General features: G+C 32.9%; 1 protein-coding gene across 3 annotated transcripts in view; it reads left to right on the top strand.

Moving 5' to 3' along the window:
• Nucleotides 1–14,316, top strand: part of LOC106071297 (galectin-6-like) — a 37,236-nt gene extending 22,920 nt beyond the window's left edge. For all 3 annotated transcript variants that reach the window (XM_056024296.1, XM_056024298.1, XM_056024297.1), the window contains exons 6-13: nt 1,386–1,508; nt 2,034–2,054; nt 8,711–8,737; nt 8,951–8,980; nt 9,921–9,953; nt 10,338–10,426; nt 11,127–11,343; nt 12,896–14,316. In XM_056024296.1, coding sequence (XP_055880271.1) covers nt 1,386–1,508; nt 2,034–2,054; nt 8,711–8,737; nt 8,951–8,980; nt 9,921–9,953; nt 10,338–10,426; nt 11,127–11,343; nt 12,896–13,012 — 657 coding nt within the window. In that variant the 3' untranslated portion in view covers nt 13,013–14,316. The remainder of the gene's footprint in view (nt 1–1,385; nt 1,509–2,033; nt 2,055–8,710; nt 8,738–8,950; nt 8,981–9,920; nt 9,954–10,337; nt 10,427–11,126; nt 11,344–12,895) is intronic.
• The last annotated feature ends 5,937 nt before the right edge of the window (nt 14,317–20,253 follow it).

Below are 20,253 nucleotides of genomic sequence, written 5' to 3'. Positions count from 1 at the left end.
CCATAGTTTGCTTAAAAAATTAAAATATTTCGGCATTAATGGTCCACTGCATCAGTGGATTAAAGACTTTCTGATAGGGAGAGAACAAACTGTAATAATAAATGGCTCTAAATCAACACCGATAACAGTAAACTCAGGTGTACCTCAAGGAACAGTCTTGGGTCCACTACTATTTTTAATTTACATAAATGATTTACCAAATTGCATTAGTTCAGGAACAAAAGTCAGATTATTTGCAGACGATTGCATAATATATAGAACAATAAAAACAACACAAGACACAGATATTTTACAAAGAGAATTAGATGAATTACAGAAATGGGAATCAAATTGGAGCATGTCTTTCCACCCAGAAAAATGTCAGTTGTTAAGAGTAACAAAAAAACTAAAACAAATTAATTCCACTTATCTTATTCATGGCAAACCAGTAACACAGACTAAAAACGCAAAATACCTAGGTGTTATAATAAATGAAAAACTGTCATGGAATCCACATATTGATGAAACTACAAAAAAATCAAACAAAGCATTAGGATTTTTTAAAAGAAATTTCTATAAATCAAATAAACATGAAACTAAATGTTATTTAACCTTGGTTAGGCCAATAATAGAATATGCATCCTCTGTTTGGGACCCCTCAACTCAAGAAAACATTAAGAAACTGGAACAGACACAAAATAGAGCAGTGAGATTCATAACAAATGAATATTCACATTTGACTAGAGTAACACCTTTAAAAAATCACTAAATTTAGAAAGCCTTCAGGACAGAAGACTCAAAAGTAAAGTAGCAATTATACATAAAACACTGAACCATAATCTTCAAATACAAAAACAAAATTTAATAAAATACTCTGAAAGACACAAAGATAAAGGCACATTCCTCGTCCCATATGCTAGGACAAATTTGTACAAATACTCCTTCTTCCCTAGTGCTATTAGAGCATGGAATGGGTTGACTGAGATAGCCAGGAAAACCAGTGACATGGCAGAATTTAAGTCATTGGTTAACATGCCTGACTAAATGCATGACGCGTAGGACGTAATCATCTTCTTTTTTGAAGTAACGTCTGTATTATATAAGATAAGATAAGAATTTATTTAATTTGTTGTCTAAGATAGTACCAAGGTATTTAAAAGTTTGCACTATTTAAATACTCTCTCCAGCTACAGAAAATAATATCATTTTCCTTCTTTTCCCTACAAAAATCAATTATGAATTTCTTTGGTTTTGAAATTTATAACAAACATAGTCCCCTTTACTCTTAGTGAATGACAAAAATCGCTCCTACAAAAAGTCATCAAAAAAAAAAACTTGTTCTTGTGTTATATGTTAAACTTAGATTAATTCATTTTAAAATGCTTTTCAATGCTTTTTTTTTCCAGATTTTATACAACAATGCCGAAGTGAGCACTTTCAACCATCGATTGCCTGTTGAGAGAGTGAATCACTTGTTTCTCTCTGGGGAAATAGCTGTCCACTTTATACAGTTAACTAATGGACAATTGGTATGTACTGTAGCATTCTTTTCATCAACAATAAATTTGTTTAAATTGTTACTGATTGAAAAATGTTGGTCATGCATAAAATGGTATGAAATGTGGCTTAAAAATATTAACATGATCACATTTAAATGAGCTTTGTAGTAATATTAGACAAAGTCTAAGATTATTATCAATGATATTATTCAATGGTCATCAAATTATAAAAGTTTTGGTTTTAACAAGAACTAAAATATTTATTTCTTTTTTAATAGATCTTGCCTTTTATTACACCCTGAATTTAAACAAAAATATCTTTGAGGGTATTAATCTACCAGTATATATATATTATATTGCAACCATATAGTCCCTGCGGTATGATATTGTATATTTAAAATAGAAAAACAGTTACTTTCGAGTTTATAACCAATGTATTATTTGCATGTTTTTTATACAATAAAAAATAAATTAGTATAGTTAAATCTCTTTAATTTTTGTGTTTACATAAGTTTAAATTAAATATATTTTTTTTTGTCTTCTAAAAAATATTAGGCAGCCTTCCAGCCACCTCCTGTAAGTTTTATTTTATAATACATTGTATAAAATAACTAATGTAACAATTTGCATGCCACACTCTTTTACTTACCATTTATAAATATAGATATAATATAAATATATTTAATACCATAAATAAATTTATTTCATGCTGCTGGGAACCATTTCTCTGTGTCCTTTGTAAAGAGTTTACTAGGCTAACGCTAACTATATAATGGCTTCTTGCTAGAGTATACCTGAATTTAAGGATACCCCTGATCAACCACAATTCAACCTGGCAGCAATAATCTAGCAATGAGCCACTTGTTAACGGCCACTACTTAGAATCCTACATATCTACATATTCTAGCAAAAAAGTAGGGCCTACTACACTTATCTGATTTCTAATTGGCAACATTAATTTTCGGGTGACTTTCGAGCCTTAACACTTTCCTCGCTACTGTCTGTCCTAGCAGCAAAGCTCAAAGTGGGGTATGTATGCTCAGATACTGTGGTCAAGTCAACTAACTGTCCTGCTCTTATATAATATGTAGTGCAGATTTCACTTTTTCTCAACACAGTATAGTAGTATTACACTATACAAACTCATGTGAAGTAGGTGTCATGTTAGACTTCTTCATAGCAAAAGCAAAGTCCTTCAGGCTGATCTCAATGGTCAATCTTGAATTAGTACAGGTGACCTTCAATGTTTGTTTTTCTATCACAAAATGACTGTGACAGGACGGTAATTCTCCTTTCCTTGAATTAGGCAGCTGTTTCAATACTGAGGTTGAACAGCCTCACAATACTGTACTTCTCCGTTCAAGAGTCTAAAAGATTATTTTGTTACCTGCTTTAAATTCTAGGCTTACTGGCTGTACATCTTGTCTAACAAATCAAGGTCTAGCTGCAGTCTAGGCCTATGACTTGTGACTCTACCTCTTCCAAGGAGGTGACTGCTATAGGATGGCAAGCCATGTAAGCTAATTAAGGTCACCAATTGTTGGGAACCTTTCGCTGTGTCTTGTGTAGAGTGTTCACTAATTTTAATGAACAAATACAAGTAAAAAACAGGCAGAATCCAACAAAATGTGTTGATAAAGAGTGATAATAATTCAGAACATTTAATGTAGTAATAAAAGGAATCTATCTGCTGTTGTCACTTTAACTATACTAAAAAAGGTGACCGGTCACTTCATCCCCGGTCACTTCATCCTTGGTCACTTCATCCCCGGTCATTTCATCCCCGGTCATTTCATCCCCTGGTCACTTCATCCCCTGGTCACTTCATCCCCCGGTCACTTCATCCCCGGTCATTTCATCCCCAATTAAATATTTTATATATAAATATAATTATGTAGAATGCTTTTTGACATTTTTCAGTTTGTTTTCTTAATGAGAAATCTTATAGTATATTGTAAATCTGGGTGTGTACCTAGCTAAAGCGCTTCTATTGAATGTGGGGGTTGTAATATCATAATATTATCCTGATCGAAGGCCAAGGTTTGGTGGAAATAGTAAAAAATCATTTGAGAGAAAGAAGTGCGATTAGAATAATTATGATCATGCCGCTGATAACTTATCATCAAAGGCCAAGGTGTGGTGCAAGTAGTGGAAATCTTTTGAGAGATAGAAGTGCAATTCAATAATTATGACTGTGCCGCTGATAACTTATCATCAAAGGCCAAGGTGTAGTGAAAGTAGTGGAAATCTTTTGAGTGATAGAAGTGCGATTACAATAATTATGACCGTGCCGCTGATAACTTATCATCAAAAGCCAAGCTGTGGTGAAAGTACGAATATGTTTCACTTTCATTTTTAGCCTTGAAATAAGGTTTTATTTTGTTCTAATAAAGGCGGAGTTCACCCGTCCTCGTGATATCATGTCGCCTGTATAAGTTTTGCTTTAATTCCTTTTAAACATTAACGTGTTACAATTTTATCATTTAAATAAAAAATGAATACATTAAATATTGCTCATTTCATGATTTTTAAAATTACAATTTGTTAGATAAAAATGATCTGATGATGAAAATATCAGGGGATGAAATGACCGGGGATGAAGTGACCAGGGGATGAAATGACCGGGGATTAAGTGACCGGTGGATGAAGTGACCAGGGGATGAAATGACCGGGGATGAAGTGACCGGGGATGAAATGACCGGGAACCCTAAAATAACTAAGTTCAAAAGTACTATATGAAAATACTTAACTGACTCCTGAGATGCTAATTTATCAACTTCTTTTATGGCATCCTTATTTCTTGTTTGTGTTTTTACTATTACATAATTAAAACATAAACAAATGCTAATTTATTATGCCAAAACTGTTTTGTAGCACAACAATGTACATATAATAAATCAATTATCATATTAATTTATTTTAATCTAAACATTGTTTTAATCAGTGCAGCATAATTTTTGTTCAATCTTAAGGACAAGTCATTAATTTTGTTCCCTTTTGTTTGCTAATAAATAATTAATCTTTTCCATAGTTTGTATGTTTCAATAAATTTTTATCCTATAATCATTAGACAAGAATAGTTTTGAATAATGAACATAAAAGAAAATAATTATTAATTCTATTTTATCTATTTAAATAACTTTTTCTCATTTATTTTTATACTAGTCAACCGGTGGCATAGCATACGCCGCTATTTTTCAGGGCTGGCCTTAGGCCATTGCAACCTATGCGACCGAAGTAAGCCCTGCACTTTCATAGGACCTGTGCTAATTCTAGGTGTATAAATTATTAAATTAAACTATTTTATAACTTATAACAGATTTCCAGTGGCCTCCTGTTGATTTACCAGGAGGTCCTGAAAATCTCCTGATATTGCAAAGTATACAAAAAAGTCCTGGAAATATCCGGAAATTATTAAAATCTTTTGAAAACTCATATCAATGTCAAGAAATATATAGTCAAAAATTGTCATTTTGGGGTTTCATTCAATATGGAAAACAAAAATCATGTGCACGATAAAAAAAAAAGGCATTATGCCATACCAGCAGGGCCGCCGCTACCTATTGTGCAATGTGTATTGCACGCAGGCCCCAACTTTAGGGGGCGGCCAAATCATTATTGCAACGTTACTTTAAAAAAAAAAAGTTAAATAAAAAAATTATTTAAATATTTTATATAAATTCTAATTATTCCATTACCATTAAAAATATAATCGATATTCGTACATGAGAAATTCATTCGGAAACTAGAAACAAAAAAATAGAGCAGCGTACTAGGGATTACCACGTTTTTTTTCCATAGGCGCCTACTCATTTCTGGCCTTGAATTTTCGTGGGTTGTTATAATATTTGTTTTCAGTCGAATAGCCAGCACTGTTAGTAGATCTATTACAGGTAATTAAAAGGTCAATTTGAAAAATATTTTCACTTGGGGGGGTGGGGGGTGGGGGGGGGGGGTGCTAGTTCCTCTCACGTGGAGGGGGGGGGGAGGGTGCAACGTTCTGATAAAAAGGGGTGTTGTGGAGTGTGTGTGTTTCCTAGGCGATGGTAAGAAGAGGTTAAGGGATTGATTGGTGGTTATGCAGTGACGATGATGAAATTAGTGTACCAAGTGAATGTGAAACGATCTTAAGACATGAAAAAGTAAAGACTTTATTTTTGCTGTGAGCTAGATTTTTTTTAAATATCAGTTTATTTCATTACTATTAGATCTATATTTCATCTCAAGTTAAATCGTGAATAATAACTATTATATTGAGTTTTTGTTCATAATGAATTTGGTCAAGTTATTTAAAGTTTATTTATTAAAAAAATAAAAAACGCCTACATTGGTTCAGTTGTACTAGCTGTCTTGGGCTACAAGCCAACAACCAACCAACAACAGGGGGTGGGGAGGGGGGCGGCGAAAAAATGTTCAGACCCCTTGCCGACGTGAGCGGAAACCTGCTATATCTTCAATTCTACCTCCAGGAAGAACTTTTTACAACGCTAAAAATTATAGTGAACTTTCATGACGTTACTTTGGATTCTATACCCAACAGTATTCCATGAATAGAGGCTTAAAATAAAACCTAAAAATTGTGACTAAGTTTCTTTTCTTTTTTTTATTAGATATTAAGAGAGAATCTTTAAAAAAAACTCACGGACCTCACTGTGTAAGCTTACATTGCTCCTCTGGGCTCCAGCCTTTAAAAGGGGCTCAAACGAAAATGTTGTTATCTAGGGAGTCGCCACCTGGCTATGTGAGAAACACTGCCTTACTATGTTTTATTTCTAGTCATTGTTGACTTGTAATTTGGATTATTTACTTTGTTTTAAACACAAGAAAAATATTCAGCACTGAGTTGCTACATTTGTTAGATACATTTGTAGGCATTTCTGAATCCATGTATGTCAGATGATTGTGGATACAATGCACATCTCTCCAAAATACAATCATAATAATTATTATGAAAGTGTACGGAACGTTGAAAAAGTTCCACTGTCAATGGCTTTTGTATTTCAAGCTTTTTATTTGTGGATTGTGCTTTAACGTACATTCGTACAATAACAAACAAGTTAACATATTCACGTCCTGGCCATATAATTTTGTTGAGCAAAGTTATCGAGAAATTGTATATATATCATGATTATTTCCGCTGTTCATTGTAACATACCAGCAGCAGCTCATCAATTAAAATCGTCACAAATACAGAAGCATAAGTGAGTCAGAATGAGATCATTTTTTTTAATGCTTATCACAAAGAACCAAGATGCTAAATTTCTGAATGCACGTAAATCCGAAATTGTTCCTAGTGCATGATTCACAGTTGTACTTGAGGGATACAACAAAGTATGAATATGAAAGGACAAAATGGAATGGTCTACAAAAAATGGATTTAAATCAAAGGGCACTTTTGGAACAGTGTCCAGCTCAGTCTTAATTTGGATTTTTTTCCTCTAGAAAAAGAGGGGGGGGGCGGCATTTTTAATTTCGCACGTAGGCGGCCACAACCCTCGCGGCGGCCCTGCATACCAGTAATTGTGGAATATATTGAAAGAAGCTTCTCACACCTCAAACTAATGAAGAATTACTTGAGGTCAACAATTCTTGTAGATAGATTGAAACATTTGGTAATTCTTGCTATTGAGTGTGATCTATGTAGGAAACAGAATTATTTTGATATACTGTATGAATTCGCTACACTCAAGGCTCATGTAGTAATTTTGTGCATAGTAAAGAATGAATAAAATGTAAAGACGAATATATTTTCTAATACAAACCCTTAATTTTTACTTATTATCCGTATCCCTACCCCAAGTGGACCCTGCAAAATCTGTTTCGCATTGGTCCCCACAATGGTTAAGTTTGGCCCTGCTATTTAGTGACAGGTGAATACAGAGTAGATTACTTATCTTATCTTATATAATACAGACGTTACTTTAAAAAAGATGATTATGTCCTATGCGTCTTGCATTTAGTCATGCAAATTAACCAATGACTTCAATTCTGACAAGTCACTGGTTTTCCTGGCTAGCTCAGGCAACCCATTCCATGCTCTAATAGCACTAGGGAAGAAGGAGTATTTGTACAAATTTGTCCTAGCATAGGGGACAAGGAATGTGCCTTTATCTTTGTGTCTTTCAGAGTATTTTATTAATTTTGTTCTTGTATTTGAAGATTATGGTTCAGTGTTTTATGTATAATTGATACTTTACTTTTGAGTCTTCTGTCTTGAAGGCTTTCTAAATTTAGTGATTTTACTAAAGGTGTTATTGTAGTCAAAAGTAAATATTCGTTTGTTATGAATCTCACTGCTCTATTTTGTGTCTGTTCTAGTTTCTTAATGTTTTCTTGAGTTGAGGGGTCCCAAATGGAGGATGCATATTATATTATTTGCCTAACCAAGGTTAATAACATTTTAGTTTTATGTTCTTATTTGATTTATGGAAATTTCTTTTAATAAACCGTTATGGTTTTTTAAATTTTTTTTTATAGTTTTATCAATATGTGGATTAAATGACAGTTTTTCATTTATTATAACACCTAGGTATTTTGAGTTTTTAGTCTGTGTTACTGGTTTGCCATGAATAAGATAAGTGGAGTTAATTTGTTTTAGTTTTTTTTGTTACGCTTAACAACTCACATTTTTTCTGGGAGGAAAGACATGCTCCAATTTGATTCCCATTTTTTGTAATTCATCTAATTTTCTTTGTAAAATATCTGTGTCTTGTGTTGTTTTTATTGTTCTATATATTATGCAATTGTCTGCCCTGGTTAAGCGATAAAGTATTTTGAACACTGGGGCTAGCTCCAGTAACTTGTTCTCTTTTCATGACTTCTTAGTCACAATGGTTAAGTCCGGCCCTGCTATTTAGTGACGGGTGAATAGTACTTGTTCTCTCCCCCCCCCCTCTTTTTTTTTTTGCCTCTAAAATTACGTGGGGTAACTCTAGACCATCCGACTTGCAAAAATAAAAGAGTGATCTTTCCATTCCTTGGTGTCCCTGAGCCATGAAGAGAATTATATATTCAGATTATATTTTTAAAGCTTTAGACATTCCTTCAAAAATAAAATTATAAAGTCATAATAATTGCATCTTTAAATTGGCTTTGTATTATTGTTAATAAGGAAAATTGGGGAATGCATTGGAAACTGGCGAAATATATTTTAATGAAACATTTTAGGTAAACTATATTATGATTAGAAATATTAGATTCTTAATTTATTGTTGTCATTTTTTTATTTTCAGCCAAATTTCAACTATCAAATTCCACAAGTAAGTTTTTTTTTATATTCTATTTTAATAACAATAATTTTATTATTAATGAAATCATAAGAACAATGTGTGGAAAATAAATACTATAAGAAATGTAATATTTAATGGTAATAATAATGGTCATAATTTGTATGTATATGTATCAAATAATTGTAACATTTATTTTAATTGCAAATGAACTAGTTTGTTTTTTTTCATATTGTATGTCAACAGTTTGCACCCTACACAGCTTATCCTGTACTAGTAAGTTAAGTTCAGATAATATTATAGAGATGTATTGCTAAGTTCTTCAAAATATAATTAGCTGTTTATAGCCATGGGGTTATGCAAGGAAGAATGTATGGCTGCTACATTAAGGAGTCCAGTTCAAAATCTAATAAGCTGTTTGAGTTGTAAACATCAAGCAATTTAAACTTATAACCTTTTCTGCTAATTCAAGTTCTGAGTGATAAATGCAGCTTGACGTATTGATAATAAAAAGACAATAGGTACTGACCAGAACTGAAAAAAGAAAATTGTTATACACTTAATTACAAAAAGTTCCCACTGCTAAAAGTGAGGGTGGACAATATTGTCTAGCATTTTATTGATGATTACTGGCAACTCTAGATTATAAACTAAGATAAACTAAAACTCAAGTAATGTGATATGGAATCTTTGACATCAGGTAATATTGGAGGCTCATGCTGGGAACACAGGTGGTGCAACATGAGAAAAAAATGAGTATTAATTTTTTGTCTAAAGATGATCATAAGAGATATCATTAGTAAGAAAAATGAACCTGTTACAACTGAGGACATCCATACTGGGCCTCTTTATTTTAACTTATCTGACCTATGCACATTTTTCTCTTGTACAAGAAACTTGCACTAATGAAGTTTTAGTGATTTAAATGTACTTTTTAAAACAACATAGATGATCTAATGGTATAAAAACAAAAACTTTTATTTTGCTATTTTATAGTATATATAGGTAAAAGAAATGCTCTTATAAGCTCAGTTAATAAAACTTTTATTTTTCAATCAGCATTGCTATTTGTTATTGCTATTTGTTATTGCTATTTGTTATTGCTATTTGTTATTGCTATTTGTTGTTGCTATTGTTTGTTGCTATTTGTTGTGTGCTAAATAATTAATCTGATTGAAATATATTAAATACACGTCTAATGTCTTTGTGTCTTTAGCCCCCACAGATAGGAGCACCTATTATCAATCCTGTAAGTAAGAGTTGACAACACTTTTATTTCTAATAATTTAAGCGACAAATAAAAAATAAAGTTGGATTTAGTTTAAATCGCTTAAAATTTTATTTTAAAATACAAAATATCCAACTATCTTTTTAAAAAAAAATGTAAAATTGATATTTCTATTCATTACTTTTTTATAATTATATTTTTTGTAAAACATAATCATCATTTTTATAACAAATTTTATTAATGAAATACAGTTTTTTAAAATTTACAAAAAAAACACATTATTACTAACTAAACAAAAAAAAAGGAAGGAAATCTCTTAGCTTTCAATACTAAAAATTTTGAATAGTATTCAAAGGATTATTTCATTAATTTATTTATGTTTGTGGAACATTTTTGAATCTACAGGCTGTGCCCTTCACTACTGCTATACCTGGTGGTCTGCATCCAAGCAAAATGATCTATATCAGTGGAGTACCTAATGCTAATGCACAAAGGTTGGTTCCTGATTCTGATTTGCTTTTTTTTGTTTTGTTTTGTTTTTCCAAGCAAGTTTAAAATAATGCTTATAAATGAAAAAAAAAAAAAGATTTTTAAAAATATTGAATAATTGCTTTTGGGAAATCTGTTACTCAAATTTTGTCTTCTAGGAATTAAAATAATCATTTATAGCTGCTGAACTAAAGCTGATCCTTCAAAAAATCCTTTTTGATGAATATCTAATTACATAAGCAAAAAAATACTAATTGTTTTTATTTTTAACATTTTAATAACAAATATGCCACTGAAGGAGTTGCCATTGAGGTCAATATTAATGCTGCCCACACCAGGACTCCTTTGGGTACTCTACTGATCATAACATTATCAAATCTTGTTTGCTCAGACATTTTAATTCTTTCAGTGTGAATTATTAAAAAACATAGAGTTTTATGGGACAAACAAAAATCTGCAAGCAGGGGTAGAGTTAAACTAATGTAACTTTTTAATTTTATTGTATAATTTAACATAATTGATATTATTTTAAAAGAAAATAGGTCACCATCAGGGCTATCCAAAGTTACTCCCTGAAAGTAACCCCATCTTTTCAAAGCAAGTAATTTCACACAAAAAAATAAGTTGCAATACAATATGGATTTTGTAGCAGCCTATAAATATACCTATAAAATGTTTATGCCAGCACAATGTCTTACTTAACAGATTCTCCATCAACCTGACCACTGGGAGTTCTGAGAACCATGACTATGGACTACATTTTGATGTGCGTCTCGCCTACGGCTCTGACAAAAATGTTGTTGTGAGAACACACAAGAAAGGTGGATCATGGGGACCAGAAGAAAAGACAACTCCAGTTTTTCCATTTGCTCCTAACACAAATTTTGATTTAATGATCTTGGTTGAGCCAAACTGTTTCAAGGTAAGAATGCTATACTTGTGGGCATCAGTCATTTGCTTATATTACTACATATAGTATAGTGGTAACTCAATTCTTTTTCATAAATCAATTCTGGTCCATAAAATATGTGTTTGAACACCAAAAATATTTATCCTGCTAGAAATAATGTAATACCATTATGACCAGATATGATGTACTTGTGTATGGTTGGTCTCCTTCAGTCATAGAGCGACTATGGTTCATCTCGCACACTTTTTCACATAGCTGCAGAGCCCTGTTTTAGACAGACACTCCTGCCCTCAGATATCGCAGGTTAAGGTGGCTTTCGCTTTGGTGTTAGAGGAGCTGGCCATTTTTCGCATGGTATGCTTTTCTTCCAGAGCTGAGGCCCATGTTTTTTTGCTGTCCATAGCTTTCTTGGTCACTGTCTTTCTCCATCTAGTGCAATCTAGAGCTATGTCTTTCCAATGGTCAGTATTGATGTTCACTGATTTGAGGTCCCGTTTTATTATGTCCTTGTAACGGAGGTGGAGCGACCAGTTTTTCTTCAGCCAGTTGCAAGTTGTCCATATAAAATGACTTTCGGGATGCGATTGTCCTCCATCTGGTGAAAATGTCCAAGCCAGCGCAGGCAGTGTTTTCTGAGGACTGTAAAGATGCTGGGAATACCTATTCGCGCAAGGATCTCATTATTGCACACTCTTTCTTTCCATGTGATTTTCAAGATCCTTCGGAGACATCGCAAATAGAATGAGTTAAGTTTTCTCTCTTGCTTTGCATAGGTGGTCCACAATTCACTTCTTAACAGTAGCATACTCATAACACATGCCTTGTAGACTTCCATTTTAGTCACTGTAGTGAGCTTCTGGTTTCCCCAAACTCTTGACCTGAGTCTAGCGAAGGTCAAGGAAGCCTTCCCTATGCATTTTTTTTCATCTCCTCTTCTAGTATAAAACTAAACATGTATATGTAAGAATTAAATGTCATAAATAAATATCAAAATATAAACATATTTATCCTTGTTTAGTTCAATAGTCATTCTCATCGTCTTCCTTGTCTCCTTCTGTTCACCAATTTCTTATCAGACCCAGACTTAAAGATTAAAATTCATATATTATAGTGAAATAATCAAATATCATAGCACATCATTGAGCCTTCATCAGCTTGAGCATTTTACCAGTGTTAATTGCTTGCCCCCGATGCTAAGGTTCGAATATCTCAAAGGGTTCAGAGACATTTACAAATGAAATATATTTTGGTTGAACAACCTATTGTTTAAACTGAGAGTGTTTCCAGCAACAAGGTGCCATTGTGTAATAAATGTAAACATGTTGAGGTATTCCTGCTGGTGGAATGAGAGGCTTGCTTCTTACTATATCATAGACAACTGATTTTATAGATACATCCTTGTTATGCATAACTTAGTTACAAAAGTATTTCTTTTTATCTTTTAAATATTTTATTAATTTTTAAATTTTGTATATCTAACAAAAAAGGGTACTCTTCATACTGCTTTAAACTAATAACTATATAGATCTACTATATCCTTTTTTATGTCTTGTCATGTTTTCAGGTTGCTGTCAACAATGCTCATTTCATTGAGTTCAATCACAGACTCCAGCCAATCAATGAAATCAATCATTTAATTGTTACTGGTGATGTCAAGCTGACACATGTCCGCTTCCAATAGTGTCCAGATTGTACCTGGCTGACCTGTATTGATGTTTGGAACTTGGACATAGAGCTAGTTGTTTTATGTTACTACGTAGGCCAAATGGTTCACTATTTGAATATTGTAGATGGTATTCACAATATTAGTAGTCCTATTAACCTGTGGAATAAGGCACCCTATTTAATGGCTATTGATAAATATTTGTAGTTAATGAGTTCAATCAAATATTGAAAACGCTTTTAAATTTTAGCTAGTCAGTGCTGTTACTAAATGCTAAATACTTTTGATTATCTCATTTTTTGTTCTAGTCATTATTGTATTGTCACAGTCATAACAAATTCCCAGTTTATTTTAAGGTGTTTGGCATCAAATCTTTAAAGTGGCAAATATAATTGTAACAAATATTATATTCCAGGGCCTATAACATAACATTGTTTTGACTTCTAAAAGTGCCCATAAACTTTAAAAAAAATATTGTATATGAAATGGCAATTCTATAAGAATGATTCATCTGTTAAAATATATACAAAGGCTATTGCTAAAATGATATTACAATGTCTATCAAAGAAATAAAACAATTCAAGTATTTAACAATTTAATTTTTTTTTGGGACATTTCAAATGACTCAATTGTTTACAACCTAACTAAACATCATTTGACAAAAGTTATGTCTCATTAGAATTTTAATATAGATTCAATTATTGACTCTATGACACCCAAGAAGTTTTAGTTTGACTTTTATACTTGTTCTTGATGACATTGAGTCAAACACTACAAGTGATATCTATCTGGTCCAAACTTTAAAATTATGTTGGTGTAGATCTCATTTTCATTTTATTTTTGACCTTGGATCAACTGAAAAAAACAAACTGTGATATTATTTGAAATCATTTTCATTTTTTAAATATTTTTTTTCTACTGAAATTTATTTACTTTGTTTTTCTTTTTGTTGGCTTTTTTTTCCCCCTGAGCTGTAGAGCTGTCTAGTCATTTGATTATCAAATAAACACTGTTGGTAAAAGTTTGAACATTTTTTTGATCATATTAACATGAAAAGAATATATATATATATATATATATATATATATATATATATATATATATGTATATATACTATTTAAAAAAAAACATAAAATGATATTGTCTGTTCAATATTGTACAGCATTGTTTTATTTTTTCATGTAACCTCTGTTTATGATCACAGACTGATGAACTTATATTTAATGGATCTGCTTTAGAAATGTTTATATTTAATGGATCTGCTTTATACCTCACAGCATTATAGTACATTTTTCTCTGTGACAATAAAATGATCAAACTTCTTTTGTTGTAGTCTACTTGTTTAGTTTTCAAAGTTTAGGTTGTTCCTTTTATGTCCTAGCTCAAACATGATGCAGCAGGAAATGACTGTGGGCAGGGTAAAATTTTTTACAAGTCTGGTTATTTGGAATTTCTATACCTAAAAGTTGGTTGTACAACCTGAATCTTTTGATATACTGATCTAGACATCTTCAAATTGAGAGAAGTGTGAAACTTTTGCTTTGAACACTGTCACAACTTCCTCAGAGCTTTAGAATTGATTGATGATGATTTATCTAGCTACATCTATGAATAAGTTAATTGTATTCAAGCTTTAGGATTGATTGATGATGATTTATCTAGCTACATCTATGAATAAGTTCATTGTAGTGAAGCTTTAGGATTGATTTTTTATGATTTATTTATCTAGCTACATCTATGAATAAGTTAATTGTATTCAAGCTTTAGGATTGGTTGATGATGATTTATTTATCTAGCTACATCTATGAATAAGTTAATTGTAGTCAAGCTTTAGGATTGCTTGATGATGATTTATTTATCTAGCTACATCTATGAATAAGTTAATTGTAGTCAAGCTTTAGGATTGGTTGATGATGATTTATCTAGCTACATCTATGAATAAGTTAATTGTAGTCAAGCTTTAGGATTGGTTGATGATGATTTATCTAGCTACATCTATGAATAAGTTAATTGTAGTCAAGCTTTAGGATTGGTTGATGATGATTTATCTAGCTACATCTATGAATAAGTTAATTGTAGTCAAGCTTTAGGATTGCTTGATGATGATTTATCTAGCTACATCTATGAATAAGTTAATTGTAGTCAAGCTTTAGGATTGGTTGATGATGATTTATCTAGCTACATCTATGAATAAGTTAATTGTAGTCAAGCTTTAGGATTGGTTGATGATGATTTATCTAGCTACATCTATGAATAAGTTAATTGTAGTCAAGCTTTAGGATTGGTTGATGATGATTGATTTATCTAGCTACATCTATGAATAAGTTAATTGTAGTCAAGCTTTCCGAAAAATGTAGGGGCCTCCACCTACTTAACTCCGGCCCTGATATCACGTGACTTATTGCCCCACTTATTGCGACATATTCAATATAATAACCATTTTAAACTGTCTTAGTCTAGATGTAGCTTCTTGGTGGCAATATTAACTCTAAATTTGGTTTAAAACATTCACACACACACACACTTAGAGTAGGCCTAATTATAAACAGAAATCTTACTTCAGTCAAACACTTAACGAATTCATTGATCCGAACTGAGGTTATCAGGGTAAGTAGAAAAGCTCTATTGCTTAGGGTGAAGCAGTGGAATGAATTGTTAATAACATTCTCGTGACAGGTCTGCGACCAAACTCTGCAGCCTACCAGATTTCTTCTCGCACCCCACACTACAAGACACCGTTTGATTGTCAAAAGAGCTGAGCCGAAGTCTCTTCCAGCTCTAGGCGTGTAAACCTGGTTGAACAACCGTTCTGTCTGGAAGAGATCCAAGTCAATGCTTATGTAAAGCATTGCCATTTACGACATATCTGGCACTCTGGGCGCATGGACTAGAATGCATGGCCGGACACCGAGTGCACCGGGTACCTCCGCCATTTTCCTATGTTGTAGCCTACCAAGCTAACCGTGCAGGACTTGCCATTAGTGTAACGGTCCCTTGATGAACGGCGCATAAATTATCGACAGGGACATGGAAGCTCTCTTTCAACTCCACACCGTGCAATGGGAAAGCTCTCGCATTCCCGTGGACACTCCCACAGTAGTTTTGTTTTGCTATTCATTTAGCCTAATCACTTCCTCAAATGATTGTTTCCACCCAAGTGCCACGTTGAGGCAGAATAGCGTACCCAGGCCACATGACACCAGGGAATGACAAAGAAAAAAAGAAAAATAATAACGCATTTTCTTTGATATTTAAACTGTTTAGAATACAAATTTAAGAAATAGATGTTCAATAAAGGTAGTCCTTTTTTTTTTTTTTTTTGAAAATAATGTTTTGTAGTGATGTAATTGCTAGCTGGAGCGCCTAATGTTCTGATGTGTTCTGAGCTTCAAAAGGCCTTTTAGTCGTAGTAAAAAGAGCGCTTCAAAAAGTTAACAGGGTTTTAAAAAGACAGTAGGCCTATGTGTGGGAACACAAACTCAAAATCGGCCCTTGAAGTGGTCCACCCAGGCAAGTAAAAAGGCAGGTTTCAATATTTTCAGAAAGAATATCAGAATAAAATTCTATCAAAGACAAATGACTGAGAAGAATAGAGAAAGAAGGTTGACAGATCTTGTGTGGTGCCCCAACGGTCGAGCATACCAAGGAATAAGTGAAAGTTAAGGTAAAGTTAGATGTGAACCTGGTCTAGCTGATGTCATATAATGATTATGTAATTGATCTAATTGTTTTGTTAAGGGTCAATCACTTATTGAAAGCCTCAAGGAAAAAAAAACCTTTAGTTCAGTGTTTCATACATACAATGCTACACAATTGTTCACGCGATAATATGAGAAACTACTTATTAATTGTTGTTTTAAATTATGTTACAATTATATAGGCCTACATACTAAATAGATTTATTCTCTTTAAAAAAAAGTAAACATTTCTTTTGTAAATGTAGTAGTTAGTATGACAGAACTTATTTAACTTAGCAATACATATGTGAAAAAAAATTTTTCATCAAAAAATCTAAAACCGTTTGCATAAATGTGTTAGTAATATGATAAATAGTCATCTCCCTTACTAAATAGCCTCCCGTTTTTGTTACTATTAATAGATGTAAAAAATGGCATATTTTAAAGAAAAAACGGCTGGCACTGTAGATTTTAAAAATTAAATTTTCGCTTTCAGAAAAGAAAAAAGTAGCCGATGCATCAGAACTTTGAAAGGTCTAAAATATCATGATATCGGATTTTCAATATCTTTTATAGTTTACGAGATCTAAACCGGACGGACGGACGGACGGGCGAACGGACAGACAGACTACACAAAACTAATAGCGTTTGTTTTTATTTCGGGGGCCGCTAAAAGGGGTTGAACGGGCCGATAACTAAGAGTTGTTTTTTGTGTGTGTGTGTAATCAAAGCGCACTATTCATTCTATTAAAAAGAAAAGTCAAGGATCAAATTGAATTAGTGATCATTTGATGCAGAAGTTATCTTTGCTCAACTGAGGGTTGATTTCAATTTGTATTTGTAAGAAAATCATGACTCCACAGCAGAAGGCGTTTTGGTCTGCTTGAGTTTGTGAAAAAAAAAAAGCCATTTTCACAGTGCAGCGACTTTTTCCTGGTGGGGGGGGGGGGGGGGGGGGGGATAGGGAGAAAAGTTCAAGACCAAGTATTTGTTCCACTGTTGCCAGTAAATATCCAGGACATGAAAGATTGAACAACTGATGGCAGTTAACACAATTGGACGGGGACATTCTGAAGTGCGGTAGGTATGAATGTTCACACGGCAGTCGGCTTGATGTTCTCTGTGCGTGACCTCCGTGACCCCTATGTCGAAGGTGCCACTCTGTGCCGCTGGTGGTGGTCACGTTGAGTACTTGTAAAGCATGAAATAAAAACTTTAGTTATAGACAATTGGGTCCAGCTAAGTATCAATTGTTGTTTATTAAATACTATCCGAATATGACCCACGGCCTGCGGGCCGGCTTTACCCGATTTGTCTAAACGTTTCACTCTTTAATAGAGATACATTATTTAGGTATTTTCTTTTATTTTTAGGGTCCCCCGGTGGTGGTAGGACATTAAAGATACATTACGGTCTCTGCCATGACCTAAGGAACATTTATGTGAAGTTTTATCAAGATTGGTCAAACGGTTTTGATTTCTATACGAAACATACATACATACATACATACACACATACGCCTTACCTTGTGCTTTATATATTAGAAGATAGCTCTTTCTTTTTTAATCTATCTATATAATGTAGAAACCCAATACCAGGGGCAAGTAGGCCTACTCTTGTTCATTATGACATTGTTTTTACGATGCGTTGGGCAGTCAAAGGGACGCAATAAATAATTTTTTATATTTTGAAACAAATATTTTAGTTTTCTCCCCTTTCTTTTTAATTCTTTGACTTTATCATGCTGACATAATTCTGTTTTAATAATAGTGAGCAAATAAAAAGACTGGAGGTTCTACCATCAATCTCAGATCAGTGGCGATCTACTTAAGCCCTTGATTTGTTGTTATAAACCTACTACTCTTCTACCAGAAAAATGACAATTATTAGGATTAAAATTTCAAATAAAATATAAATAAATAAATAAATGACACATTAATTCACTCCGGTAACTCACTTAGTGTATTGTAAACTGGTTAGTTATAACTCTTAGACTTGCGTACATATGAGATTTACATTAACAATAGGCGTTAGGGCTTATTGAAAGAAATTGTAACAAATCAAAAAAAAAAAGAAAACACTGCTATTTAACCTTGGTTTGGGACGCCCTCATCTCAAGTAAACATAAAATAATAGAACTCAAATAGAGCAGTGAGATCTATAACAAACGGATATTCACGATTACAGTAACACAACCAGTAGAATCTCTAAATTTAGAGGCACTTCAGGACAGAAGAATTAATAGTGAACTAACAATGATAGGCTACGTAAAAAGCGGAACCATAGTTTACAAATACGAAAACAAAACCTAATAAAATAATCAGTCTCAGAAAGACTAAGATAAATTCGAACAAGTTTTCTTTTTTCCTTTTCCTAGTGCCATTAGAGCATGGAATGTGTTGCCTGAATCAGACAGAAAAATCAAGGAGTTAAAGTCATTGATTAACATGCATGACCAGATTGACACATGAAATGAGTAGGACATAATTATGTTCTGTTTTGTTGTAACGTCTGTAATTTATATAAGAGAAGATACTTTGGAACATTTCATTAGTGTAGTCGAGATAGCTTTTGTTGTTAGTAAAAAGTTCTTGAAACGCTGCACATAGGCCTACTGGTTTAAAAATCAACGTTTCGCTTATTCACATAGTCAGCTTATTGACTTTAAACAGAGATTGCATAATACCTTTAGTAGAACAGTGCCATTGCATTCTAGTATGCAATCTAGACTATTATCTCAATGGCTCCGGGTTCAAGCCCTGCCCACCGCGATTCCCCACAAGACGAAGGCGTATTCGATCAACATAGTCTGTCACATCCAGCACTAACTTAACTCTGTTGTCTGCAGGTTGTCGGTTTAGGTTTTTTTTATTGCCTCTACGTCTGACCTCAGAAGTAGATTTTTTTTGCAGTTAAAAGTGTATCCCGCGGCCTTTACTTTATTCTACATGTCACTATCAAACACATGTAAGTAGTTCCAGTCGCCAAGGCTCATTAACGCCATCGGCACAACACATGCTACAGACACTAGAAACGTCAACTCCATCCTATAATAGTCATTTATTCTTTAGACAGCTAGGATGTAAGAATGTTCACTTCTGAAGGAACACGCAAAACGTAAAAGAAACAAATAAAAGCCTTTCATAAGGTCGTAGCCATAGACTTATATATACTATATCTAGACTGGACATGGAGACTTTTTAACACTACAAAAAATGTCGCGAAATTTTTTTAAAAAGTTGGATCAAGGCGTTGTTTTGTAAAGTAGTCAAAAGAGGTAAAGTTTTTGTTTTTTTTCAATCCTAGCCTATGTAACATATAATTTAATTTTTAGATCTAGATCTAGTAATTGAACATCAAAAAAGAGAGTACTCTCGTCTCATAATTATTATTTTGCAAATTTTAGATACATAATGTAGAAAGATCTAGGTAATATTTAAATGTACGTAAGATGATTTAAATCAACATAAATTATTTCGATCTAGGATTTTGTAACATTATCTCAATGGAAACAAACAGGAAATGACTTTGTTTCATATATTTGCGTGAATATCTGAGAAATGATTTTGCATTATTTCTAAA

Source organism: Biomphalaria glabrata, chromosome 3 (genome assembly GCF_947242115.1).
Source record: "Biomphalaria glabrata chromosome 3, xgBioGlab47.1, whole genome shotgun sequence".
Classification (NCBI taxonomy): Eukaryota; Metazoa; Mollusca; class Gastropoda; family Planorbidae; genus Biomphalaria; species Biomphalaria glabrata.
This window is presented reverse-complemented; position numbering and strand designations above follow the sequence as displayed.